The sequence below is a fragment of the Protopterus annectens genome, chromosome 8.part0, assembly GCF_019279795.1.
Source record: "Protopterus annectens isolate FY-2018-M chromosome 8.part0, PAN1.0, whole genome shotgun sequence".
Classification (NCBI taxonomy): domain Eukaryota; kingdom Metazoa; phylum Chordata; order Ceratodontiformes; family Protopteridae; genus Protopterus; species Protopterus annectens.
Genome location: NC_056741.1, coordinates 1,964,644,981 through 1,964,671,995, shown reverse-complemented (window position 1 = coordinate 1,964,671,995; position 27,015 = coordinate 1,964,644,981). Strand labels below are relative to the sequence as shown.

The window sequence follows — 27,015 nt, the reverse complement described above, 5'->3', positions numbered from 1 at the left end:
GGTTTTGACAATTTGGAGTTTTTTTGCAGGGCAGCAGCCACTGGATTTGTTGTTAGAAGACATGCTTGGCTCAGGGAACAGCCCCTTTTTGAGCATGTTAAATCTAAGATCTGAAGTAGGAGATTCATTTGTCTGCAACCTGTGGGTTATGGATCCGATATCGGATCCGAACCGGCATGGTTTATCCAGCTATGGATCCGAGCTCTTAGCTCCTCCCCTCGCCCATAATGCCCTGCTCTCCCTACATGACCTCAGATCTAGTTTGCCGCGCTGGTAACCAGTTGGATGATCTTGAGCTCTTCAGCTAAGTGTTTAAAAATCTCTTTAAAAGCTTTTAATTGCTTTTTTGTGGTTAAATTTGTGTGATTGTGTTAGGTTTCCTTTAGTTCTTTGATAGTTTTGGGTTTAAAATTTTACTTCTAAAATTTTATTTTAATTCCCTCCCCTCGCTGGTTCAGAGTTTTGTTTGAGTGTGTTGTTTTGGGGCCTTGTGTGTGTGCTAGTTAGCACTAATTATTTGTCTTTCTTTTTGTTTAAAAAAAAAAAAAAAAAAAATACTTTAGTTATGTCAGAAGCCCCAAAGGCAATTTTTTCAAAGTGCTCCGAGTGTGGCGATAAGCTCTCCCCTGCTGATGGCCACACTCGGTGCGTTCGACGCCTTGGGGTTGAACACCTCACTTCTGGATGTTCCATTTGTGCAGGGTTCAACCCCAGGGCATTGAAGGAGCGGAGGTCGAAGCTGGTCCTGACGGGACTTCTGCCCCCGGACTCGGCTCCGGCCTCCGCTCCTGGGGTGGGTACTGTTGCTTCAGTTCCCTCCTCGCCTGCTCCCCCTCCTCCACCTGGGACTTAACCTCCCGCTGCTGGGTTGGAGGAGAGGGAGGCCAGAAAAAAGGACCGGAAAGAGAAGCACCACAAGCGGCGGGCCGAGACCTCCGTTTCGGCCTCGCCAGCTAAGCGGGCTTCTCCTCCGGCCTCCTTGGCTGCTGGCTCTCCCCCTCCTCGGCTCCGGTCCCCGGTCTGCTTTTCACCGGGGCCTGAGGAGGAGGAGACCCGATCTCCGTCGAAGCTATCGAGGCGGCACTCAAGGCCTACCTCGGTAGCCTCTTCGAGGTCCACATATAGCCTTTCCGACGCCGATCTGGACCGGATAATGAGAAGGTTCATCCAGGCCCAGATGCAGATGGGAGTTCTCCTGCCCCCCCCCCCCTCTGGGGGGGAGCTCGACCCCATTTTTCAAGCCTATAGCTCCTTCTCCGACCCGCTACCCGGGTTCGGAGCGTTCGGAGCCGGGCAGCTTCGGAGCCGGGGGTGGGTCGGCGCCGATAGTACTAGGTATTTCGGATCCGTCCCTGCCCACGAGTGTTTCGGATCCGACCTCTCGGAGCCTGGCTCCGAGCTTCGGATCCGGGGGACTCAGTGTGCCTTCGGCGCCGTCTGTGTCGGAGCACACTGGTCCCTCGGATCCGAGTGTCTTGGGCCCGGCTCCAATCCACTGTTCGGATCCTCAGTGTGCCTTTGGCACCGTCTGTGTCGGAGCACACTGGTCCCTCGGATCCGAGTGTCTTGGGCCCGGCTCCAATCCACTCTTCGGATCCGAGGGGGAGCAGACGTTCAGATCCGTTGGTCGACGCTGGCTCCCCTTCGGCTTTTGATGTAGTGGAGAGGGCTCTGTTGAGGGCTTCCGGGCCCCCTGCACTTGCTTCGGCTCCTTCCCGCGATCCATCTGCACTGGGTCAGGCTTCCACCATCCGGCCACTGGGACAGCCCTCTTCAATGCCCCAAGCTGTTCCACTGGAACAAGACACTGCTTACGAGGGCTCCTCGGACAACCCCCCTGAGGAAGCACCCCGCAAGCATACGTGTAAAAGGAGGCACATAGACTCCCCCGAGTCTTTAACTGAAGACACGGATTTGGAGGAAGGGGAAGGCTCCCCAAGATCACCCCCCCGAGGATGTCTCATTTGGAGACATCATGGAAATGCTTCGCATAAGGGGTGGGTGGTCTGCCCCCAAGTCTTCCTCAGACGAGTCCGTGTTCTTGGAGGCATTCGAGGCGGGCCCGTCTACCTCTTGGGTGTCCCCTCCTGCCGACCCCCTGGTGGACCTTATTACCACTAGGGCGTGGAAGGAACCGGACACCGTGGAGCCAATCCCCAAAAGGCCAGACAGAATCCTTAGCCCCCCTGCAGACCGTGCCCACTGGAGTAAGGGGCCTCCGGTAGATGCCATGTTGATGGCAGCAACCACCAAGAGGGAACTCGCCCAGGAGAGTCCCTCAGTCCATCCTCCGAGCAAGGAGTCTCGGATGATGGACCGCTTGGGGAAGCGAATGTTTAGTTCAGCGACCTTCTCGGTGAGGGTGCTCAACTATCTGGCACATGTTATCAGGATGCAGCGCAATCTTATTAAAGAATACGCTGCATCCCCCCCAGAGTCCATGTCGGAGGAGGACAAACTTTTGCACTCCACCCGTATGGCCACTCTTCGGTCCGTGACGAATACCTCTATGTGGTTGCTGTCCCATGCTACTGAGGGAGCCGCTAGAGCTGCAGGAGTAGGCCTAGTCACTAGACGTCAGGCTTGGCTCCGCCATTGCGATTTCACGGAGCCCTTCAAGGCGTCTTTCGCGAACGCCCCCTTTGATGGTTCTGCACTTTTTGGCAAGACGGTTTGCGAAACCTTGACCCAGAGCGAAAAGGACGGGAAGACGCTGTCTGCCGTCGGAATCCGCTTCTCTGTGCCCCAGAGGTCCTACTCTAGGAACCAAAAGGGCCAGAAGAAGATGTGGTTCCGGAATTCGCAGCAATCCCAACCCGCTCCGGACAACCAGTCCTTCCGTGGCAGAGGAGGACAGGGAGGACGCCGCCCCAGGGGCAGAGGGGCTCCCAGGAATTTCGGGTCCAGAGAACCTTTCTCTGAACGGCCTGCGCAGCAGCCCTGAGGGGTTGCCTGACTGCTCCACTCTGGAGGCAGTCGGGGAGCATTTTTCGGAGCACCTAGCGGCGTGGGAGTCCATAACATCAGACCGCTGGGTCCTCCGCATTATATCCAGAGGATACAAGATCCCCTTTCATCACATTCCAAAACTGAAATCCCTCCCCGACGTTCCACCCGGTCAGTGGGAGGCCGCTTCAGCAGAAATTGGCCATCTGCTGGAAAAGAGCCATCCAGCCCGTCCCCCCAGACCAGATCGGATCAGGGTTCTACTCCAGGTTCTTTTTAGTGCCAAAAAAGACGGGGGACCAAAGACCAATTTTAGACCTGTCCCTGTTAAACCTGGCAGTTCCCAAGGAGAAGTTCCGGATGGTCACCTTGCAGTCCATTCTCCCCCTTCTGGGAGAGAATCACTGGATGTGCTCTATAGACCTCAAGGATGCGTACTACCACATACTGATGGACAGGCGTTCCAGGAGGTTTCTTTGCTTCCGGCTGGGAGCCATTCACTACCAGTTCAGGGTCCTTCCCTTTGGTCTCACCACAGCCCCCCGGGTGTTTACCAAAGTATTAGTGGTTGCGGCCCACCTGAGGCTTCAGGGGGTGCAGGTCTTTCCGTACCTGGACGACTGGCTTCTTACCGCCCCAACAAGGCATCTACTATCCTTGGCGCGAGACTCCTTTCTTCATCTAGTTCCCTGCCTGGGCATCACGATAAACGTAGCAAAATCCAACCTGGCCCCTACTCAGTTGATAGATTTTATAGGTGCCAGGTTAGACACGAGGGAGCTAATGGCCTTTCTCACAGACGACAGAGTTCGGAATCTGCGACTCCAGGTGCGGGCCATCCTCCACTCCAACTCAGTTCCGGCGGAATTGGTCCTGAGGGCTCTAGGGTCCATGGCGGCAGCGATATCTCTTCTTCCTCTCGCCAGGTTCAACATGCGGGTCCTTCAGTGGACACTTCAAGTTCTGTGGTCTTACCTTGCTCTACCTCTGCATCATCCCATTGCGATCAGCAAGGCTTGCAAGCGGTCTATCTTGTGGTGGCTCCATTCACAGGATCTCCACGGAGGCAGCCCCTTTGGTGATTCTCCCCCTCTCGCCACGGTGACCACGGACGCCTCCCACCTCGGGTGGGGCATTTTGCAGGCCGGACGGTCCAAGGCACGTGAAACGACTCAGAGACCTCCCTGCATATCAATGTTCTAGAGATGAGAGCAGTGCTCTTGGCGTTGCGAGCACTTCAGGCCTTTCTTCCCCTGGGAACAATTGCGATTCAGTCAGACAACATGTCGGTGGTCTGGTACATCAACAAACAGGGGGGAACCAGGTCTTACCCTTTATGTCGAGAAGCCATGAGAGTGTGGGAATGGGCGATCTCCACCAACCGCCTTCTCATCGCAACACATATTCCGGGTCAGTCCAACATCCTTGCGGACAAGCTCAGTCGCACCATTCTCTCCCCGTATGAGTGGTCTCTCAATGCTCAAGTAGCGAAACGTATCTTCGCACAGTGGGGAACTCCTTGTTGCGATCTCTTTGCGTCTCCCTTAAACAACAAGTGCAACAGTTTTTTCGCTCTAATCCCTCCTCCAGGGGATTCCCCGAGAGACGCTCTGGTGCATGCTTGGCCTCCCGGTCTTCTTTACGCTTACCCCCCTTTGCCTCTGATGCTCCAGGTTCTTCAGAAAGCCTCTCGGTTGGGGTGCAGAATGATCCTCATTGCCCCATTCTGGCCTCGACAGATCTGGTTCCCTTACCTAAGGTCTCACTCGGTGAATCCACCTTGGATTCTAGATCCCATTCCGGATCTGATATCACACTCATCGAACCTACCAACTCCGAATCTGGACAACCTGAAACTAACTGCTTGGCTGCTCCAGTTCCACTCCTAATTAGGACTCCCGGTATCTCATCCCCCGTTAAGGCCATCCTGGTAGCAGCTCATAAACCATCTACCAGAAAGGTTTACCGCAGTAAATGGAAACGATTCTCCATTTGGGCGGAGCGGCAGGGTCTAGATCCCTTCACGGTTCCCCTTCCTCTGGTGCTAGACTTCCTAACCACTCTTTTTATTGATGGTACCAGTAGTTCCACGGTCAAAGTGCAGCTTGCGGCCATTTCTCACTATCATATTGGTCATGACTCTGGACCGCTTATGTCCGCCAAATTATGTAAAATCTTCCTAAAAGGCACCTTTCTCCTTAGACCCCCTGTCAAGCAGGCGGTTCCACCATGGGATCTTTCTTTGGTTCTTCAGGCCTTGTCCGCTCCCCCCTTCGAGCCTGCGGCCACAGTAGATCTTAAATTCTTATCCCTCAAGACTGCTTTTTTAGTAGCTATTACTTCGGCCAAAAGAGTTTTGGAACTTCATGCCTTATCTATGAAGCCTCCTTACTTGGTCTTCCATCCGGACCGCGTATACCTCAGGACCAATCCCTCCTTTCTTCCTATGGTAGCTTCAGAAGCAAACATTAATCAGTCCATTAACCTCCCTGTTTTCTTTCCTAAATATCAGAACAAGGGTGAATACAAGCTGCATTCCTTGGATGTTCACAGGCAGCTTTGTTTTTATCTTAACAGGACAGCTGGTCATAGGCAATCCGACCAGTTGTTCATTTCCTTTGCCAAATTCAATCTGGGTAAGCCAATTTCCAAGGTCTCCTTGTCACGCTGGATTTTGCAGTGTATTCTTTTAGCTTACCAAGCTTCTGGGAGGCCCGCACCGGAAGGAGTCCATGCCCATTCCACCCGGTCAGTTTCTACCTCAGCGGCCTTTAAAGCTAGGATTCCTCTGGATGACATTTGTTCAGCAGCCACTTGGGCTTCATCTCGTACCTTTATCTCTCATTACAAGCTGGATATCACATCTAGAGGTAGAGCATCCTTTGGCTCCGCGGTGCTCCGAAATACCCTTCCATGACGGCCGCCCAAGATTCAGGTAGCTGGGGACTCTGTCCGACAGGTTGCAGACAAATGAATCTCCTACTTCAGATTTAGAAGTTATGTACTTACCATAACGTTCCATCTGAGTAGGTGGATTCATTTGTCTGCAACCATCCCGTCATCCTATCCCCCTGGCCTTGTCAGTTTCCTGCATATTATGTGTTACCCATTTCTAGGGTATTTTGATTCAGGGCAAACTCTATCTGAGGTCATGTTGGGAGAGCAGGGCATTATGGGTGAGGGGAGGAGCTAAGAGCTTGGATCCATAGCTGGATAAACCATGCCGGTTCGGATCCGATATCGGATCCATAACCCACAGGTTGCAGACAAATGAATCCACCTACTCAGATGGAACGTTATGGTAAGTACATAACTTCTAATTACTGGATGTAACTTTGCAAAAGGACAGTCTTTTTGGTAACAAAGCAGAAGTGGTCTTGAAAAAATTGGAGGATAAAGCCAGATCTATGCAAACTGTTAAAGATTTTCTGCTAGTTCAGCCTCCTCGTTCTAGTAGGCATTACCCTTCTAAGAATTGGACTTTTCCTGATCCCAGTAAACAGGGATGCACTAGGTCTAAGGGTTATAGGTCTCCTAGGGGACAGGCCTCTACCCCTCATAAGACTAAACAATGGCATGCTTCCTCTTCAAAATCTGGGAGTTGTAAGCAACCTTCCCAAAGTTAAGTATTCTCTTTGACTCGGACCTCCCCCTGCCTGCCCCTGCTAGCCCAGGGTTGCCTTTGGGGGAAAGGTTGGCCAATTTTGCAGACAAGTGGGTACTCAAAATAGTATACCAGGGCTACATGTTTTCTTTTCTCACTTTCCCTGTTCACCAAGGATACCCATTTATTCCTCCAAATCAAAAGGCAGAAACAGAAAAGCAAATTTCTTCCTTGCTGTACCTGGGAGCAATAGAGCCAGCTCCAGTACTTCAGATAGGCCAAGGTTTCTACTCAAGACTTTTTCTGGTTCCCAAAAAAAGGGGGGCACCTGGCACCCCATTCTGGACTTGTCCATACCGAACACTTTTCTGGTAATCCCCAAATTCAAAATGCTCACTCTTCAGCAGTTGCTGCCAATACTGGCCAAGGATTCCTGGCTGGCGACTTTGGATCCTCGAAGCTTATCTGCACATACCAATTCGGGAAAGTTGCAGGCAGTACCTTCATTTTAGAGCTGGAAAGCGACACTACCAATTCTCTGCACTGCTCTTTGGCTTCTCTACTGCTCCCATAGTTTTTACAAAATGCCTGGCTCCGGTCATTGATTTTTGCAGGCAGAGAAACATTAAAATTTACCCTTACTTGGACGTTTACCTCATTCAAGCAAGCGCTCCACAACAACTTCTAAAGGATTTGGATTTTGTAAGGAACCTTCTCACCTCTGTGGGCTACACTCTCAACGAAAGGAAGTCAAGAATGGTACCCACAAGGGAGATTGTATTCCTGGGAGCGAGTCTGAATACAGCCGCCCAGATGGTATTCCTCCTTCAAGAGAAACAAATGCAGCTTTCAACTTACTTCAAGGATTTGGCAAGCATGACCCAGCTCCCTGCAAGGCAATTCCTGCGAGCCCTGGGATCCATGGCTTCAGGTAATCTGATGATTCCATATGCTAAACTGCATATAAGGAAGATACAATGTTACCTCAAGAACCTTTGGTGTCAACACACACAGGATTTAGACTTGATACTTCCTCTGATTCCCTGTCTGCAGACAGAGTTTCTTTGGTAGGCAATATCTTGCTCACAGAACAAAGGCCTGCCTTTTCAACCACTTCCTGCAAGCATGACTCTCAGCACAGATGCCTCTGGCTACGCTTGGGGAGCGCATCTAGATGGCAGATGCATACAGGAGACTTGGAACAACCAACAGATTCACCTGCACATAAATCTGAAAGAATTGATAGCAGTCAAGCAGTTCTTGCTGGCTTTCAGGCATCTACTTTCTCCTGGAACACGAGTGGCAACTGAACAAGGCCATCTTCTATCGCATCATTCAGCGTTGGGGTTTTCCCCAGGTGGATCTCTTTTCCTCTCCGAACAACCATCTTCTTCCAATTTTTGCACCAGGGAACATCACAACAAAGCCTGGAGAGTGGATGCTCTGTCCTTCCCCTGGACACAGCTTTCAATTTATGCCTTCCCTCCTCTGCCTCTTCTTCTCAGAGTGCTGTTGAAGATAAGGGACGAAAAACCAAGGGCCATTATCATAGCTCCAGACTGGCCCAGACAGCATTGGTATCCACTGCTTCACAGTCTCGCCCAGTCTCTGCCTTGGCATCTTCCCCTGATACCAGATCTCTTGTTTCAGGAAGAGGAAACATTTCTGCATCCTCATCTTTAGACTCTGCATTTGGCGGCCTGGCTCATGGTATAAATCTGTCTCAACAGGTGGTTGAGGTTCTTCGTGAGGCTAGGAGACCTAGCACTAGGAAATCTTATGCAGATAAATGGAGAAGATTCTGTATTTGGATGCAAGCTAGAAGGGAAGACTCTTCTCAACTATCTCTTCCTCTTATTCTCTATTACCTGGTAAGCTTTCCTTTTCTTCAATCAAGATTCATGCCTCAGCGATTTCTGCTTATTGTTCTTTTGAACAACCCATCTTCTCACATCCTTTGATGATGCAGTTCCGCAGGGGGGTTAGCAATTTAAAACCCTCCCAGAAGGGCACCTAGTCCTGCTTGGGATCTTAATTTTGTGCTTGAGAAACTTACTCTGCCCCCTTTTGAACCAGCTGCCTCAGCAGATTTAAGGTTTCTTTACTGGAAAACGTTTCTTTTGGCCATTACTTCAGCTAGAAGAGTTTCTGAGCTGCAGGCCTTAATGGCCGTAGAGCCTTTTATCATCTTACATGCGGATAGGGTTTCCTTTCGAACCAATCCTTCCTTTATGCCTCAGGTGGTTTCTAGCTTGACTCTTAATCAGTCTGTCCACCTACCTACCTTCTTTCCTAAACCTCAGAATAGAGGAGAAAGACTTCTGCACTCCCTTGATGTGCATAGACAGCTTCGATTTTCTGGACAGGACTAAAACCTTTCGGAAGTCTGACCAGTTGTTGGTCAGTTTTGCATCTGGAGCTCAGGACAAAGCTATTTCTAAACAGAAAATTTCTAAATGGATTGCCCATTGTATTCACTTTTGTTACTTGCAGCATGGCAAGGTTCCTCCACAGAGTATCAGGTCCCATTCTACTAGAGCATCTTCTACCTCAGCAGCTTTTTTGAGAGATGTACCTGCTAAGAACATCCTGGAAGCAGCTACTTGGACTTCTGTTCACACTCACAAAGCATTACAATTTACCTTTGTTTTCTAAATCCAGGGCAGGTTTTGCCACTGCAGTGTTGCAGGGCATCCTTACCAACCCTTGAATAGTGGGTATTCCTCCCCCCTTTAGGCTTTGGGAATCAACCCATTTTGTAAGGACTGCAGCAGTGAAACACGATGAACATAGTACAGTTGTGTACACTTACCATAAATGTAGATGTTCGAGTGTATTCTCTGTTGCAGTCCTGCCCCCCCATCCCCCTTTTTTCCTAAGGCATAGACTATCTGTTTATTTTGTGGATGGTATATTTCCAGGGATTTTCTTTTTTGGATCTAGCCTACTTGGGGGCTCCTGACAGTTATGGCGAGAAAAACTGAGGAAATGGCATCGGCTGCCTTCCTTTATACCTGACGTCGGGTTTACGGCCGAAGGCAGCTGACGTCATATACTAAGGCTTTGGTATTCTGGCCGACTGTGGGCTACCGGGATCTGGATAACCCATTTTGTAAGGACTGCAACAGTGAATACACTCGAACATTTACATTTATGGTAAGTGTACACAACTGTACTTTACTTGTAGAATTGTACTTTTTTGGTGAGTATGTAGTTAAGCGTTGAATTCAGAAATCCTTTTAGGATTATGACTGAGTTTTGTTTCGGTTTGGTTTTATAAGTAATACAGACCCTTGAAGCTTGGTTCTTGAGTCGCATGTATTAAAGCCCCATGTATCTGTAGATTCTGCAAAAATTCCTCATGCTAGATACATCAGTATCCATCACTGACAGTTTAGTGCAGGCTTTGATGTATTTTACAAGAGAGAACACACTTTGTCACAAGAATATGATGGCAGTAGTAATTTACCCATTTCCTCTTTTTGTTCTCATTAGGTGCGAATATTAAGGTTACTAAGAATTTTAGGTAAGCATGATGACGACTCAAGTGAAGCAATGAATGACATACTTGCACAGGTAAGGTCACTGTATTTGCTTTATTTCACGATTATGCTTTAGTTGAAAAAAAAAAATTAAATTCTGTCACCTTTGTATTTTTTTGTAGGATAGAGTTTTCTAGTTGAGGCAAACTAAAAAATAGTGGATGCTGAAGACTACAGCTTTTACTATGCCTTGTGTGAAAGGGAACAGAGGTTAGATTTGAGGGTACTGTTTCTAGCGTTTTGAGGGTTTGATGTAATACATTTTCAGATAGAAAACATTTTGTAGATTTCAGCAAACTGATTATTTATGTACATGCGTTGCAACCTGTGGGTTTATGGTTTGTTGATTATAAGAATTGATGCTGAAGATCATAATATCAACAAGAATGTAGCAGAAGGTGGACATTAGTTTCCCTTCCTATCCTTTTACAGCATTTGGACATCCCTAGAGTTGAATGGATGCAGAAAGAAGCTGTGCAACCATTAGAAGAAGCATGGCTTTAAGAGAAAAATTAACCATGTGCTATAATTCTTTCTTTATTGTTACATGGAGTTAACGACTAGAGTAGTATTCTTCAGTAATTTTGTCATTTCCTCTTAGGTCTGAATGTTCAGCAGTGCTGAATACAAGCTTTTTTGCTTTATCTTGCTGTTTTGCCATTGTAATTGTGACACTGGTGTTTTGACAGATTCTGTTAGAAGAGTAGCATTTGTACTGTTCTTGTTTATAGAGTCACAGGTTCTGATTATTCTTGACACACTGATAACTTAAATGTAAAATCGGGTATTTATGAGCTTTTTACGGAGAACAGAAAGGTAATTCTTTTTACTCCTGTTTTATTTAGGTCATTTATTTTGTATACATTTTTGTGCCTTTTTATCCTTGCTACTTGGCAGTTATCAGCTGCTTCTCAACCTAAAGCTTATCTACTCCATCTCCAAGGCTGCATATCAGCCAGGAGGGACCATAATGTAGGCTGTCATCAACAGTGATTAGTATTTTTCTTGTTTGCCCTAAAACCCTTGCACACACAGTTTCTGCTAGGTGGAATATAAATTAGTTGGATGGCTCTGGGCATTCCCTTTTTTCTGCAAAAGTTGATTTTCAGCAAACGGCCCCAGTCACCAACATCAAGGCATGGCAGATAGCTTCCCTGGTCTCCGTTGGTGAAGTCATACCATACCCATGTGCTCCAAGCATGTGCTATCCCCCCCTCCCCTCAGGGTGAGTCATGTGAGCCACCCCATTTCATTCTTTCCCATCTCTGCCTGGCTCCTTAGGTGCCAGGGCCACTAATCAAACCTCACTTTCTTGAGTCACATTCAGGGTCCATCACTACTTTACATCAAGGAGCCAAGCCATTGTCTGGACTTCACTTGGTGAGGGTTATGATGGGTCACAAATTGAGCAGGATAGGGCATACTTCACTGTCTGCATCATCAGTCTTCATTTCATCTTTTGGGATCCGTAAGTATTCTCTGTAAATCAAGCAGCACAGTTTCCACATTGTAACCATGCCAACCCCGGGCTTACTCTCATTAAGCCATGCCTAGTATACGCTGTGGTCATTGTCACTGCAAAATATCCCAGATAACTCCCAAACCAAAGGGTAAAAAGGTCATGCATATGCAAAACCATTCGGTGTCAACTGCAAGACCGACCCAGCCAGGTTAGAGTCTTCACAGTGTAATACTTTAAACATGCTGTACTGGAGGCCCATGTAAGATATGCAGATGACTTCTAGAAGACATACCAGAGTTTCAGCTGTATGACTTCTGAATTCCCTTGGCATTTTAATTTTTACATCTTTATGGGTACATTCACCAAATAGCACCAAACCCCAGTAACAGTAGACATGTCATGCTTCAGTCTTTTTCTGACCTCAACAGTACAAATGGATTGGAATGCTTTGTCTTTGAGACCTTTTTACCGTTTGGTTTGGATGTTTGGGATATTTTGTAGGCTTTGTAATGTTTATAGACATCAGGCTTGATTTTTAAGCTCTGTGGTTTTAAAGTATAGTCAGACAGTCTAGTTATGCTGTAGTGATAAGGTCAGAAAAAGTCAAAAACATGGCATGTCTACAGCTAGTGGACTTTGTCTTTACTGGCCTGAATGTACCCATAAAGACTTGAAAAGTAAAATGCCATGAGCTTTCAGAATCGATTTGCATATATCCAGTGGACCTCCACTATGGGAAATTTAAGGTACTGGACACTGAAGACTCTATCCTGGCTGGGTCTTTCTTGCATTTTTGAAAATGGGGGTTGAAGACCTCATTTTACCCATACAGAGGTACTGTCCTCTCATGCCAAGTCGAGTAAAAAAAAGGCATTGGACATGATACTCCAGGATCTTAAGAGTTCAAGTATGATCTTGTCTAGTCTTGCAACATTGCCACAGTATAAGTGCTGATCTCATCTACAGATGTTACCCTATTCCCTCCCTTATCTTCTGGAACTGCCTCATTATTGAAAGGAATTCCCATCCACTGGATTGAGGAATGAAGTCTTTTGTACTCTTGCTGAGGACAGCCATGTCTGTGTTATGTCTTTGCCAGACTGAATCTGTGAAAATTTATTTTACTCAGCTTCACGTGACTTCCACCCAGACTTATACTGTGTGACCACAAGAGCTGCTACTTTCTTGGCTTGATGGGACTTAATAGTCAAATCTGAAGACACCCCACTGCTGTCACCTCCACTAAGCATTCCATAGATGTCCGTCTTTGTCTCTCTCAAATCAGCATTTAAAACTAAACATTTGTTTGCAGAAAGGCTTCTAAGTAAAAGAAGCAGTGAATGAATTGTCTTCTTTTACTCAAAAAAAAAAAAAAAAAACTCTGGAGCCTGATTTGGACTGGTTTACCAGAGCTGATGCATTTAAGCAATTTTTCACAGTCTGATTATGCTAAAAGAGGTGGCTTTCACTCTTATTTTTGAAGTTAAAAGTTCATTTGCTTACTGTCAGGTTGAAGTCTGTTTTGTTCTTGTACCATTTCCCACCTCATTGCCTAAACAATCATTCTAGGATCTGGTTGTAAGATGGCTTGCACACTGGTTAGCGGGTTGATTTGATCTCTCCTAGTGTGAAAACGGAAACTGTTCAAAAAGTGCCAGTGAAAGTGTAATTTTGGGTAAAATTCTGTCACTGGTAAAGATTCCAGAAAATAAAAAATTTGGAGAACCTTAGAGAAAGTCTGTCAAAAAAGAACAGACAACTCTGGCTGAGAAGAGTTCTGTATCTGTTCAGCAAAAAGCAGTTAGTTTCAGTCAGCTATGGTACTTGACTTGACATCCAGTAATTTATAGGGGGGAAAAAACAAATGCACTTAGAGGTGTTTAAAATTAAAGCACAGGACTATAACGCAAAAAAAAAAAAAAAAGAAAACTGGAAGATTTGAGTAGTTACTCAGATGAACTGATAAAGAGGTTGAAATGAAGAAAAAGCTGGCTGAGTATGAATTTTCTCAACAGGAGGTATTTTAAAAGATTGGAAGCGTTAAAAAACAAATGTGCAAAGGAAACCTGAGATTTTCCAATTGTTATATTGTAAAGCATTTTATATAGTGGACAGTTATAGGCATCTTATCTGTAACTGCTGTGTATGTTAAAGCAAACAAGTACTTTTTCTCTGTATGACATTTGCACTGTAATAAGGTAAGAAAGTGTGGTCAGAAGCAAGTTAGTAAAATGTGAGCTTAGACTTCTATGTTGAGTGGGTGAGGTGTAGAATTATATTGGTATCTTCAAAGTTATTAGCTTGTTTTCTATTCCCATTAGCAAATGCTCCTCTAGAAGGGAGATCAGGAGTCTGCAGGTGCAGGCAGTTGGCCAAAGGAAGTCTGTACGTGTTCAAAGTCAAAATTTATAAAGATTCTTTCATGCATCTGCAAAGTAATTTGTTTTTATTACTGACTGCTTTTGCTTGGAGAGGAGTTGTCTCTGGAAGTAAGCAATTAATCTTGAGAGTTCTGAGTGCTCTTTGCTGAGAGAAATGTAACATTTAATGGCATGGTGGCAAGCAGTTCATCAAAAAATAAACTTTGAATTTGGAAGTGAACAAGTAGTAATAGTGGCCTCCCCAGCAGTCTCATTACAGAAATATATTTCCTAGTACAGTGCACAGTTAGTTTATTTAAAGGTAGCTTGTGTACTTTTTCTTAGGGCTGAAAGTTAATGTTTACTGAAAGCGCGCAAGCTGTTTTTACGTCTGAGATGGGAATATAGGTAAAAGGACAGCAATCCGTGTAAGTAGGAACACAAGCTGTAACATGCTCTTCAGCATCAATAGCCTTAATTTGGGATTAGGTAGTGCCTCTGGGTGCAGTTGTCATTTTTGGGACAGCTAATTCTACCTGGAAGGGTAATCTTCATTTGTTGAAAATGTATGTAGTTTTGTGCATTTATTCCAAGTTAAAGGGATAAGGGGGTCCTGAGAGTTTTAGATTTTTTTGTTTGAGAATTTTCATTGAAGCAGAAAATCTTGAAAACAACACCGGTTTATATGGAGGTGAGATGAAACAGCTGTTTAAAAGGACAGCCTGCCAAACTATGTTTGCACGCTAGTCAAAAGTTGGAAATATGCATTCAAAAGAACTGTTATGTATAATAGGTGGAAGTAATAGCTTGGTCTCTTAATGGCTACTCTGTATTTTTATGGAATATAAATGGCTTTACAGGTGTAGACAAAATGCAGTGTGTTGAATTATATTAAGTATACATGGAAATAGCAGTGTTGCAGGAGACTGTTATGTTAATGGTAGTATGAAGCAGTTGGCAAGAGAGGAGGATTATGCTGGCATGTATTTATATTCTAGCAAAAACTGCTGTTATGGAGCTTAACCTTTTTGGGAATAATAGCTTGTAACAGAGAATATTTATGGATGTGGACCGGAACTTAATTTGCAATACTGTGGATGTATCAGGAAGACCTAGAAAGAAAAATGTACCAAGAGGGTGTAGATTTCTGGACAAAAAATATATTTGGAATGGACGATATGAATTTAGTAGTAGGAAATCAGATAGAAATCCTTAATGTATAGTGTGTGGGCTAGACTGGACAGAATTTATATTTCACAGGAGGATGCATATTTAATTGAATGCTTTGACACACATCGAGTAACTATTTAAGCACATGTAGTAATAAAAACCAAGGTAAAGATTCAGGGTAGTGAAGTAAAAAGTTTGTGTTTTTTTCCTACTCCTTAAATAAGGCTTAAGGAAAGTGTAGTGGAAATTTTTTGTGAGTTATTGGATAAATTAGAACTTTTTCAAAAGGGCTAGCTATTGAGTGGGATAAAATGAAAATGGAGTTCAAATATAGTATTTAAATAAAAACAAAAGATAAGGGAATGGAGCAATAGAAATTATTTAGCAATGCTGACAGAGGCACGGCCGGCCTTAGGCATAGGCGAACTAGGCGACCGCCTAGGGCGCGCCGTACAGGCCTGCCTCAAAAGGGTGCAGTTCAGACCGGAGTTCTGTTGTGACGTCCCCTAACCGGGAAAACCCTTAGAGACAACCACATTTTTTTTTTTTTAAATTTCACCACCGCCCATAGAGGCTAGCAATTGCGCCCTCCCCGGCCTCAAAAGGGCGCAATTTACGGATTGGAGTTCTGCTGTCTGACAACCCCTAATCGGGAAAAGCCAAAAAACATTTTTTTTTTTTTATTTCACCGCTGAGAGGCTAGCAACAATTGCGCCCTCCCCCACTTAAGCAGGGCGCAATTTACAGACCAGAGTTCTGCTGTGTGACGAGTCATAAGTCAACACTTGTAAGCCTGTCAGCAAGACCGTTGCTGCGCCCAAAGTTTTGCTGACAGGTCAGACTATTTTTTTAAAGCTGTCAGTACACAAATATTTATTCACACTTTCCTTTTTAAAGCTCTAAAAATGGAAGGTACGTTTCTGTGGTGTGGGGGGGGGGTAGACAGTGCAACACATGAAAGTTGTACTGTATTTTTTTTGTGTGCCGGTTGCTTGAGTTCCGGTTAACTGCAGAGTTTTCTGTAGCCTTAAAAACTAAAGATGTTAAATGTGGGTCATCCCTGCTTTCCCTTTTTCACTTTTGGTAGTGAAATGTTCTAGTTTTGTTCTTGCTGACCTGCATATTTTTTGCCAAATCTACTTGGGCTTAAAGTTTTTCCGTACGTTGTAGATTTGAGTTATTCAATGCTTTTGTATGTTTCCTGTGCATTCTTTTCTGCAAATCAGTTGTTTTAATGTTGGTGTTAAGCTATTGTTATGGTTTTCATCATTTTTTTTTTTGAAGATATAAAAAGGTATTTTTTCATTTTTTAGTGTGTTCAGATATTTTAGCTTTTCTATCTTCTCTTCCCCCTCTTTCTCCCTCCTTCTGTGTGTTTCTGCAGTCTCTACATCCTTTTAGCCTTTGGTATGGTCCCATTTAGGCAGCCTATGCGTTTTTTTAAATTTACATGGTACTGCTGTGGGTGGTCACCAGATTCTGTAAAAGATGAATATTGCTGTCTTTTTCTTCCTTCTAGTACCGCTTCTCTTCTGCTTGCTCTGCATACCAGGAATCTAGCTGGCACCATACTGCCCTCTTAAATTACTGCCTTTGTGTGATCAGAAGTGGCCACTTTTCATTTGCCCCCCCCCCCCCAATTCTGTGTTGTGCAGTAGAGTTTATATGTTGGTGTGATATTTTATTCGCTCATCTTTTTCATATCCCTTGTCATCCTTTTCACTCTACAATGTGCAACTCCTTTCTTATTTAGGTCATTCGGCAAAAAATGTACCCAAAGAATGGCGTACAGCTACAGTGGTCCCAGTCCACAAATGTGGTGCCACATGGACCCTGGGAACTATCGCCCCATGAGCCTGACTAGTCTGGTCTGTAAAGCTATGGAGCGTATTATCATGGAACTCATAAACAAAGACATTGGGAGCCTCCAGACACTGGACCCTACCCAATTCGACTTTGTTAAGGGCAGATCTTGCCTCTTAAACCTAGTTGATTTCTTTGAAACCGTTACTAAAGCCATAGATGAGGGTAGGGTAGTCCACACAGCCTACCTGGACCTCGCAAAAGCCTTTGACACAATACCCTACTCGGGCGTCATAAATAAGCTTACCAGCTTAAATATCAACCCCCTATATCACAAGATGGGTTGCAAACTGGCTCAGGGATATAACCCACATGGTCAGAATCGCAGGTGCCACGTCCAAATCCAAATCAGTTACAAGTGGCGTCCCACAGGGCTCAGTTCTGGGACCTCTCTTGTTTGGTATATACTTCTCTGAGGTTCAGGCTAACACGGGGGAACTATGGCTGACAAAGTTCGCAGATGACTGCAAACTGGGAGCCATAATCGACTCTCCAGCTGACACAAGCATCCTCCAAAAGGGTCTCTCAGAGACAGATGCTTGGTGCCAGAGCCATGGCCTCAAGCTAAATGCTAAAAAGTGCATAGTCATCCCCTTTGGGAAAAGTGCCCACAAATTACCACATAGGTGGTAATCCATTAAGTACGGAAGAAGTAATTAGAGATTTGGGGACCAACATAGATAGTAATCTCTCCTTTGATAATCACGTTGCCAAAGTGGTTAGAAAGACCTTCTATATAGCTCACCTTATCATGAAAGGGTTCGCCTTTAGATCAAGAGAGGTCATTGTGTCCCTTTACTCGTCACTCATCAGGCCCATAATTGAATACAATGCCCCTTTTGGGATGTACTTTACCCGACACCTTCAGCAACTGGAGAGACCCCAAAAGTACCTCACGTCGGGCTGGCAACTCTGCACCATAAAAATCTACTGCCAATCATTAGCAGACCGGAGTTCCGCTGTGATGACCCCTTACTGGGAAAAGCCAAAAAGACCAACAACAACAACAACCGGAGTGGCTTTCATGGGGCGTGACCCTGTGGATGTGGCTCAAATAGTTGTGTTTCATGACTGTTGTGTGGGTGGGGCTTAATGGGCTCCAGGAGCACTAGGGTGCCATTTCGGCTAAGCCCGGCCCTGGACAGAGGTTAAAGTATTGCAAAATATGGGTAATCTGACAACAAGAAGAGGAACTGCAGAGTGCTAAAGGTAAAATAAGGGAGTACTTGGGTAAAATGCATGAGTTTAAAAAGGTTGTCATTGGGCAACTATTTTTGATAACTCTAGAGCACAAAAACTTTTAGGACAGTGACTTGGATGATAGAGTGTTGAAGGGTTGCCGCCAAACTTAAGACTCCATGGCAATAATTAAGAAAAAAAAAAAACGCTAGCCCTTGTGGTGATAGAGATATTTTGGAAATTGTGTGAACATTTGTGTAAAGCAGAGGACTCTGGAAACCAAGAAAGTCACAGATGGAAATATTTATGAAAGACATTTTGCCAAGGTTAGAGACGTTGAGGCTTGATAGTTGATAGGAACAGTTGAGAATGAAAAACAGTGATGTGCAGTCAGTCAACAAGGAGGTTTCTAGGAATAGATAGTATTCCTGTTGAAGTTTTGAAATTAGTAGGGAAAAAAGTGACAGATTGGGGGGGGGGGGGCTGGAACAAGCATCTTAGAAGAAATCTGTGCTGGCTTTGTTACTGAGAGTAAAGACCCATTTGACCCCCTTTCAGTTTTAAACCTTTATTGTACATTGTTTATAGCGTTGTCGCCTCACAGTAAGACGCTGTCCAGTTCGATTCTCAGCTAGAGCGTCTTCTGCATGGAGACATGCGTGAATGGGCGTACCTTCATTGAATGTTGTGCGTCAGGGCTGGTAACTGGGCATGTAAAAATCAACTACCAATCATTAGCAGACCGGTGTTCCACTGTGGCGACCCCTAACTGGGAAAAGCCGAAAGACACAACAACAACATTGTACATTGTTTATGTCTACACTAGTTAAGAGAATGGCAGAAGTGTTGCCAAAATTGATAGTTTTGTATCAGTGTAACTTAGTGGAGAGGAGGCAAACTTTGCACAGCATTAATATGAGTGATGGTACAGAGGGAAGCAGAATGTAGGAGAACACTTTTTTTGTTAGTTGATCTTCATGCAAGGGAACCATTCAGTAGTCAGATGAGGTTGCAGAAGTGCAGCAGAAGCATTTGCATTCCCTGATAGAATAATAGGGTTATTTAGCAGGATATATGTAGGTTGGAAAAGGCTTCTGTCTGACATGATGAGTCTTAACCTCTGTGTTAATAAGTAGGCTAAGACAATGTCAGACAGAGAATAGAATATGTTATAGATTGTAGATGGTGTACATATTTGTTACATATTACATTACAGCTGTATGATAAGGGCTACCTAACTCGATTCATATTTGTAAAGCTGGCAATAGATTTTCATTTAGTCATTTGTTTTTTTTTTGTTTTTTTTTTCTCTGTGCCCTGTTTGCTGCTGGTGCAAGAACACACTTCATAATAGATGCCTTTCCGTATCATTGTTGCAGTATTTTTCACCGCCAAGGATAGCCCAGCATCCAGCCAGTGTATCAAAATATTCAGCTCTTACAGTTGCCATATGTCACATGTGCTCCCCTCCGTGACATGGGGCATAAAGGTGACATGTAGACACATACTCATAACTTCTTTGCCGCCAGTTTGAATGCCTTCCTACTGTGCTAGTTACCAGGCTTTTTTTTTTCTTTCAGATAAGTGCCCCTTTGAGGTTAATTCTTTCTTCTAATTTTGTTGTTGTTGTGTTCATGTCATCCAGAAAGAGAAAATTTAAGTGTGGGAGGCAGAATCATCATAAAGACTGTCAAAACCATTGTCTTTTTTGCTTCTTTGCTTCCCATGACCATACGTAGTGTTCAGTCTGCCAGGCATTTGTACCAAAGATCCTCTGTAGTAATCTGTCTTCCTTGTTTATATAGTTGGAGAACCAGCTTCTTAAGTTGTTGGGTCAGGATGCTTTGGCAGAATCCTCCTGGGGCCAGCTGTCTGTTAAGAAGGCAGCCAAAAAAGCTTGGTCTGACTCAGCTGCTGTCCGGCCTCCCCCAGACATCTCTCTGAAGACTGGTGAAAGTCCAGAGGGACTGTCTGGTGGTTGCTTCTGATTCGTCTGCAGCGATACTGTCAGAGACTGGCATGGATCCGGTTTCTTGCACGTTTTCTGAGGCTTTTCAGATATCTGTGCCTGATGTTTAGGGGAACCTCTGGTGATTTTATCCAAAAGACCAAAGGGGATTCTTAAGATCTTAATAAGGGAAGAGATTCCTACAGTCACTATTGAATCTTGCCAGGGGTCTGACCCTCAGAGATTGTTTAGTGCCAGGTTCCATTGTCCTTTTGTCTTTACTTCTCTCTCTCTCTCTCTCAAATTGGCTTCATATCACTTCAGATTCTTCGGTTCTGTCCATTATCTGTCAGGGATAATTTCATAGGTTCATAGGAGGTTATTAGGCTGCTGGCCCTAGAGCCTTTGTAAGCCTAGCCGTTGTACCCTTGATGTTCTTCGTCTTCCCTTGCTGCAGTCCTGACTATTGGGTATAGTCCGCGTCCCAGTCGGCCCGAATACCAGAGTATAAGGCTGACGTCGGTCATGGCGCCTTAGACTGACGTCAGTACGTCAGGGTACTAATGCGCATGACCGACGTCATTTCCTCAGTCTTTTTTGCCGCATGGTCCGATGCAGAAGCAATTTTGCGAGTGCAGGTTGGCGTTCTGAGATTTCCGAAACCGGAGTTTCAGACCGAAACAGAGTTGGCTAAGTACCCCGTTGGGGAACATTTTGGTTTTCTTGCCTCAGTATTTAACCGGATGTCAGAAAAAGTGAATAACTGTATTTCTTGTGGGAAGCAGATACCGCATAGGGATTATCATACATTGTGTATACCTTGTTTAGGGCCTGAGCACGACGTTGTTGGTTGCCGCTCTTGTGCTAGATTTAACAAGCGCACTATTAAGAGGAGGCTTGATTGTGCTAGGTTAGTGTTTGGGAAGCGTTGCAATTATAATATGCCGTCGGATGCTCCGACGCCCGCTTCATCCAAGAAGCGCAAGGACAAAACAGTGAAGCCTAGGGATGAGGAACCGGCAGTCCCGGCGGTTCTTTAGAAGGCTCAGGGGAGCCAGAGGTTTTGCCAGGAGTCTCTATGGAGTCTCAGGCAGATACTTTACTGTTACAGGATGTGCCCTCTCAGGAGGTAGGCCAGGCTGAGGGGGCCTCTCAGGTAACTGTTCTTCCCTCTCTTCCCAAGGTAGTTAGGGCCTCTCCTTCTGTTGCCAAAGCTTCTTTTAGAGGTAGGCCAAGTTCAGCTTCTGTGGGGGCTTCTCCTAGCATTTCGGGCTCTGTGCCTAAGAAACATATGCTTAAAATGGCAGAAGATTTGATTACTCTGATTAGAGGTTCTATGCCCGCGCCTGATAAGAGGCCTAGGGTGGAACAGGAGTTTGATAGTTTTGAACAGTGTTCACAGGCTTCAGAGTCTTCTGTGGAAGACTTGCAAGAGTTTCCTGCTTATTCTGATTCTGATGTGGATGATTCCACTCCTACAGCTTCTCCTCCTGAGGATTTTTCATTTTCAGAGACTCTTCACTCCATGAGGGAGCACTTTAAATGGGAAGGCCAGGATTACTCTGATTCCAGGAAAAGGCTTAGGGAATTCTTGTTTTACCCCAGCATAGGCCCTTAGCTATTCCTCCTGTGTTGAATGTGGTGGAGGATGTTTTGCAGAGGCTTCCTGAACCCTGACTCCTTGCCTCCTGCTCCTGTTAAGCCTGATAGGTATTATAGGGTGCCCAAGCTCATAAGTATTTGTTTAAGAGTCCCAGGGGACCCAGAAACTGTTTCTCAAGGGCCTAAAGGTGTTAAAGCTTCTGTGGTTAAAAATCCTGTACCCTCTGATAAAGAGGCAAGGGCTTTGGATAGGTGGGGTAAGAAAGTATATACTTCTTCCACTCTAGCCATGAGGCGTTGAATTGTCAGTTTCATATGCTGAAATATCAGAATTATCTCCTTTCACAATTGAAATCTAAGGTGGATGCTTTGGCGGAAGGTATTGAGTGTAAAGAATTGCTGGATTTGGTTCATGTGTCTGAACAAGTGGGTAAGCATTCTTTGCAGTGTGGTTTTGATGCTGTTCAGGCCTCCTCGAGGGTGGCTGCTACTAGTTCTGTTCTTCGCAGACATGCCTGGTTGAAGGATCAGAATTTAGCTGAGCATGTTAAGACCAGGATTTTGGATGCTCCTTTACAGTCTGATGTGTTGTTTGGACCGCCTGTGGAAGCAGTTTTAAAGAAAATGGAGGACAAAGCTAAGTCTATGCAGACTGTTAAAGATTTCTTGCAGGTGCAGCCTCCGAAGTTTAGTAGAAATTGGCCTGCTAAGGGGTGGACATATCCTGCTTATGGTTCCCAGTCTAGGGGTAGGTCTAGACGTGGTAGGGGCAGGGCTCAAGGTTCTTTAGGCCTAGATCAGACAGTTCACCTGCTCAGACTTCTGGTGAGGGCAGGGGTCAGTCCTTTCGTAAGCAGAACCAATGACCTGCCTTTTCAGCTGCCAGTAGACTCTCGTCTGGCAGCTCCTTTGGGAGGAAGATTGTCTCTTTTCAAAGAAAATTGGGATTTAATCACTCAAGACAGATGGGTGCTGGATATCATTCATCACGGTTACAGATTTTATTTCCACACAATGCTCCCTTTCAAAGGCATGCCAGATGTTCCTCCTCCACAAAGAATAGAGGCTCACAAGCAAGTTTCTCAGTTACTCCAGATAGGGGCCATTCAGCCAGTCCCTGTATCAGAAAGGGGCTTGGATTTTATTCTCGCCTGTTCCTAGTACCAAAGAAGGGGAACACGTGGAGACCAATTTTGGATTTATCTATCCTCAACACTTATCTGGACATTCCCAAGTTCAAGATGTTGACGTTACAGCAACTGTTACCTCTGCTGGGCAAGGATCACTGGATGGTAACTTTGGATCTCAAGGAAGCCTACCTTCATGTGCCTATAAGGCTAAGTTGCAGAAAGTATCTGCGATTTTGAACTGGAGATTTTCATTATCAGTTCTCTGCATTGCCCTTTGGCTTATCTACTGCGCCCAGAGTATTCACAAAGGTTCTGGCTCCAGTGATAGCTTACTTCAGGCTTCAAGGCATTCAAATCTATCCTTACTTGGACGACTGCCTGATTCTGGCTCAAGAAAAGGAAGACCTTCTACAGCATCTGGAATATGTCATAGCAGTGCTAAGATGCCTAGGGTATTCTGTGAACGAAATAAAGTCCAGTCTAGTACCCTCTCAAGACATGTGCTTTCTGGGTGTGAGACTGAATACAGCAGCCCAGATGGCCTTTTAACCCCGGACAAACAAAAGAGTCTGTCACTTTACTTCCATCAACTATCTCATCAGTCCGTGCTGACTGCAAGGACAGTCCTTCAAGCATTAGGGTTCATGGCATCTTGTATTCTGGTGCTTCCCAATGCCAAACTGCATATGAGGAAGCTGCAATGGTATCTCAAAATGTATGGACACAGCACTGCCAAGATTTCGACACTGTCATTCATATAATACCTTGCCTTCAAAAGGAATTCTTGTGGTGGGCTCAGGAATGTCACCTAAACAAGGGACTCTCTGTGACCCGGCCAGAGGCGAGTCAGATTTTAACGACAGATGCCTCGGACACTGCTTGGGAGCTCATCTAAATGGAAAGTGGATACAAGACAAGTGGCCTGCCAGACTACAGCATCTACATATCAACATGAAGGAGATGTTAGCAGTCCAGTTTGCATTGATGGCGTTCAAGGAGTTACTTCTTCCAGGGCAGGTGTTGATTCTAACAGACAACACAACTGTCATGTGGTACATCAACAAGCAAGGGGGAACACATTCTTATCCTCTATGCAGGCAAGCAATGATTTTATGGGAGACTGCGTTAAGCCTGCAACTGACTCTTCAGGCAAGGTTTCTGCCAGGAGCACAGAACTCCTAGCAGATGTATTAAGCAGACAAATCATGGATCCCCACGAGTGGAAACTGGATCTTCATGTATTTCAGAAATTGACAGTGTCATGGGGAACTCCAGACATAGATCTGTTCGCTTCTCCACTAAACCACCAGCTGCCAAAGTATTGCACAAAGGGGTTTCATCACACAGCTTGGAAAGTGGATGCTCTGTCTTTCAGTTGGAAAAACCTTCATGTCTATGCCTTTCCACCTCTGCCTCTTCTTCCAAAGGTATTATTAAAGGTCAGACAAGACAGGCCAAGGATGATTTTGATAGCTCCAGATTGGCCTCGGCAACACTGGTACCCACTTCTAAGGAGTCTTGTAAAGAAGCCTCCATGGCCTTTACCTCTGATTCCTCATCTGTTATCTCAGAAGGACGGTCATCTGCTCAATGTCAAGCTTCAATCTCTTCATCTCACAGCTTGGCATATTCTGTGTTGAAGCACAGCAGGTCTCAGCTTCCTCAACAAGTTTTAAATGTGATTATGGAAGCTAGAAGGCCTAGTACTAGGAGAGTGTACGCAGAAAAATGGAAGAGATTTTTATTTTGGAGTACAGCAAAGAATTTGGAGATTTCAGAGCCTAATTTGAGTGTGGCTCTTCAATATCTTACTGAATTATTGGACAAAGGTTTGTCCTTCTCTTCCATAAAGATTCATGCTGCAGCAATTTCAGCTCACTATGATTGTGACCCACCTTTGTTTTCGCATCCTTTGTTCAAGCAGTTTCTTAGAGGGCAAAGAATATAAGACCCCCACGAGAGCTCCTACTCCTGCTTGGGATCTCAATTTTGTGTTGGAAAAACTTACTCTACAACCTTTTGAGCCTGCAGCTACTGCTGAATTGAAATATTTGTCATGGAAGACTGCTTTTCTGTTGGCTATTACTTCTGCAAGAAGGGTGTCTGAGTTGCAGGCCCTTATGGCAGTAGAGCCCTTTTGGTTTTCCATAAGGACAGGGTTTCATTACGTACTAATCCTTCCTTTATGCCTAAGGTGGTTTCTAGTGTGGCTTTAAACCAAACTATTCATTTGCCTACGTTTTTGCAGATCCTCAAAATAAAGGGGAAAAGATTTTGCACACTTTAGATGTACACAGGCAATTGCGTTATTATTTGAGCAGGACTAAAGATTTTAGGCAGTCTCAGCAGTTACTTGTTTCTTTTGCTTTGAGTTCACAGGGCAAGCCTGTGTCAAAACAAACTATTTCTAGGTGGATTGGCTTTTGCATTGCATTTTGTTATTCCCATCATGGCAAAGAGGTTCCAGCTGGGATTAGGCCTCATTCCACTAGGGCTACTGCCACTTCAACAGCATTTCTAAGGGGTGGCAACTAAGGATATTCTGGAAGCAGCTACTTGGAGTTCAGTGCATACTTTCTCTAGGCATTATCACCTGCCTATATACTCTAAGACTAGGGCTGGTTTTGCCACAGCTGTTTTACAAGGCATGTTGTCAGCTCCTGCTACTTTATAATTTGCCAGCCTCCCTTACCTCTGCTTTGGGATTCTACCCAATAGTCAGGACTGCAGCAAGGAAGGCGAAGAACATAGTACAGTTTGTACCTACCATAAATGTAGATGTTCGAGGATTCCCTTGCTGCAGTCCAATTTACCCTCCCTCCTTCCCCTCTGTGTTTCAGGGTGGTTGTGTAGGTGAGTTTACATGCTTATATTTTTTTTGTATATATTGCTGTATATATTGTACATGTTTTTGGTGCAGGTTGTTTTGGGACTTGTCTTTTTGGTCTTCTGACATCTGGGGCAAGAAAAGACTGAGGAAATGACGTCGGTCATGCGCATTAGTACCCTGACGTACTGACGTCAGTCTAAGGCGCCATGACCGACGTCAGCCTTATACTCTGGTATTCGGGCCGACTGGGACGCGGACTATACCCAATAGTCAGGACTGCAGCAAGGGAATCCTCGAACATCTACATTTATGGTAGGTACAAAACTGTACTTTCTCTTATTGACCATGTTGTATGGTCTATATTTGCAGAGCGAGTCTGTGATCAGCACTGATTGCCCTTATCCAGGAGGGACATACGTGACACCCCCGGGTTAAATTTACAGTCTAAAAGAAAAAAGCCAGCAACTGTGGGCTGTGAAAACTAATTTAATTAGTTATACATTTGATAAAACTTTAAATGTCTAACTAATTAAATTAATTTTCACAGCCCACAGTTGCTGGCTTTTTTCTTTTTGTTCATGTTCATTTCAGCTGTGCAACAGTTTCCGTGCAGGGGAAGGTTATTTGGATGCGTAAATTTACAGTCTCCCATCCAGTTGTATCAAGTTGTGCTTAAGTAGGGTCATTGAGGAACTCTGTTTTATGTGATTTGGGAGTTTGTTCCATAGGAGTGACAATCTTTGAGAGACGTACCTCTCTTTCCAGCATGTCCTGTTAATGTCACAGGCTAGGTTAATATCCCTGGAGTGAGTGAATCTTGTCCCATTTGACTTGCGGATATGCATCATTTCCATTAGGGCAGGGCCTGAGACTGTTCTTTAGGCCAGTCAGAAGTCACCTCTCAGCAGCCTATAAGGTACAGAGTACAGTGACAAGGCTTTTCAGTCTGTCCATGTGGGTCACGTGTTGAATGCCCTGAATTTTCTTGGTGAGAAGCCGCTGAGGTCTCCCCAGCTGCTGCAGGTGTCTGGTGAGATGCATAAAGAAGGGAGTGTTGTACTCTGTTAGTGGTCTGAAGGATAAGTACAAGGAAGTTCTAACATCCTTAGCTCTGGATGCAATGCCCCTTACTTGTGAGATGTGCAACATAGAAAGCCTTCCTTACCACTGTGAACACATGGCGATTGAAGTTAAGGTTGTTTTTAACCTGTGTTCCCAAATTTCTCACCACAGGGTTTGAGCTAATGTGGGTACTGTTAATATTATAATTTGCAGGGACTTTCCCATTTGCCAAAAGGGATGCTAATGCATTTTTTTGCATTTAGTTTGTCATTGGCTTTGGAACCAATCATTTGTCTGTGCAAGCCCTTTTTGTAGTG

General features: G+C 45.0%; 1 protein-coding gene across 1 annotated transcript in view; it reads left to right on the top strand.

Annotated features, from left to right (window-relative positions):
• The window catches only part of AP1G1 (adaptor related protein complex 1 subunit gamma 1), a 4,036,072-nt gene that overhangs the window by 1,959,733 nt on the left and 2,049,324 nt on the right, over positions 1-27,015 (top strand). The window contains exons 10-11 of the mRNA XM_044079548.1: positions 10,046-10,126; positions 26,228-26,268. Of these exons, the coding sequence (XP_043935483.1) occupies positions 10,046-10,126; positions 26,228-26,268 (122 nt within the window). The remainder of the gene's footprint in view (positions 1-10,045; positions 10,127-26,227; positions 26,269-27,015) is intronic.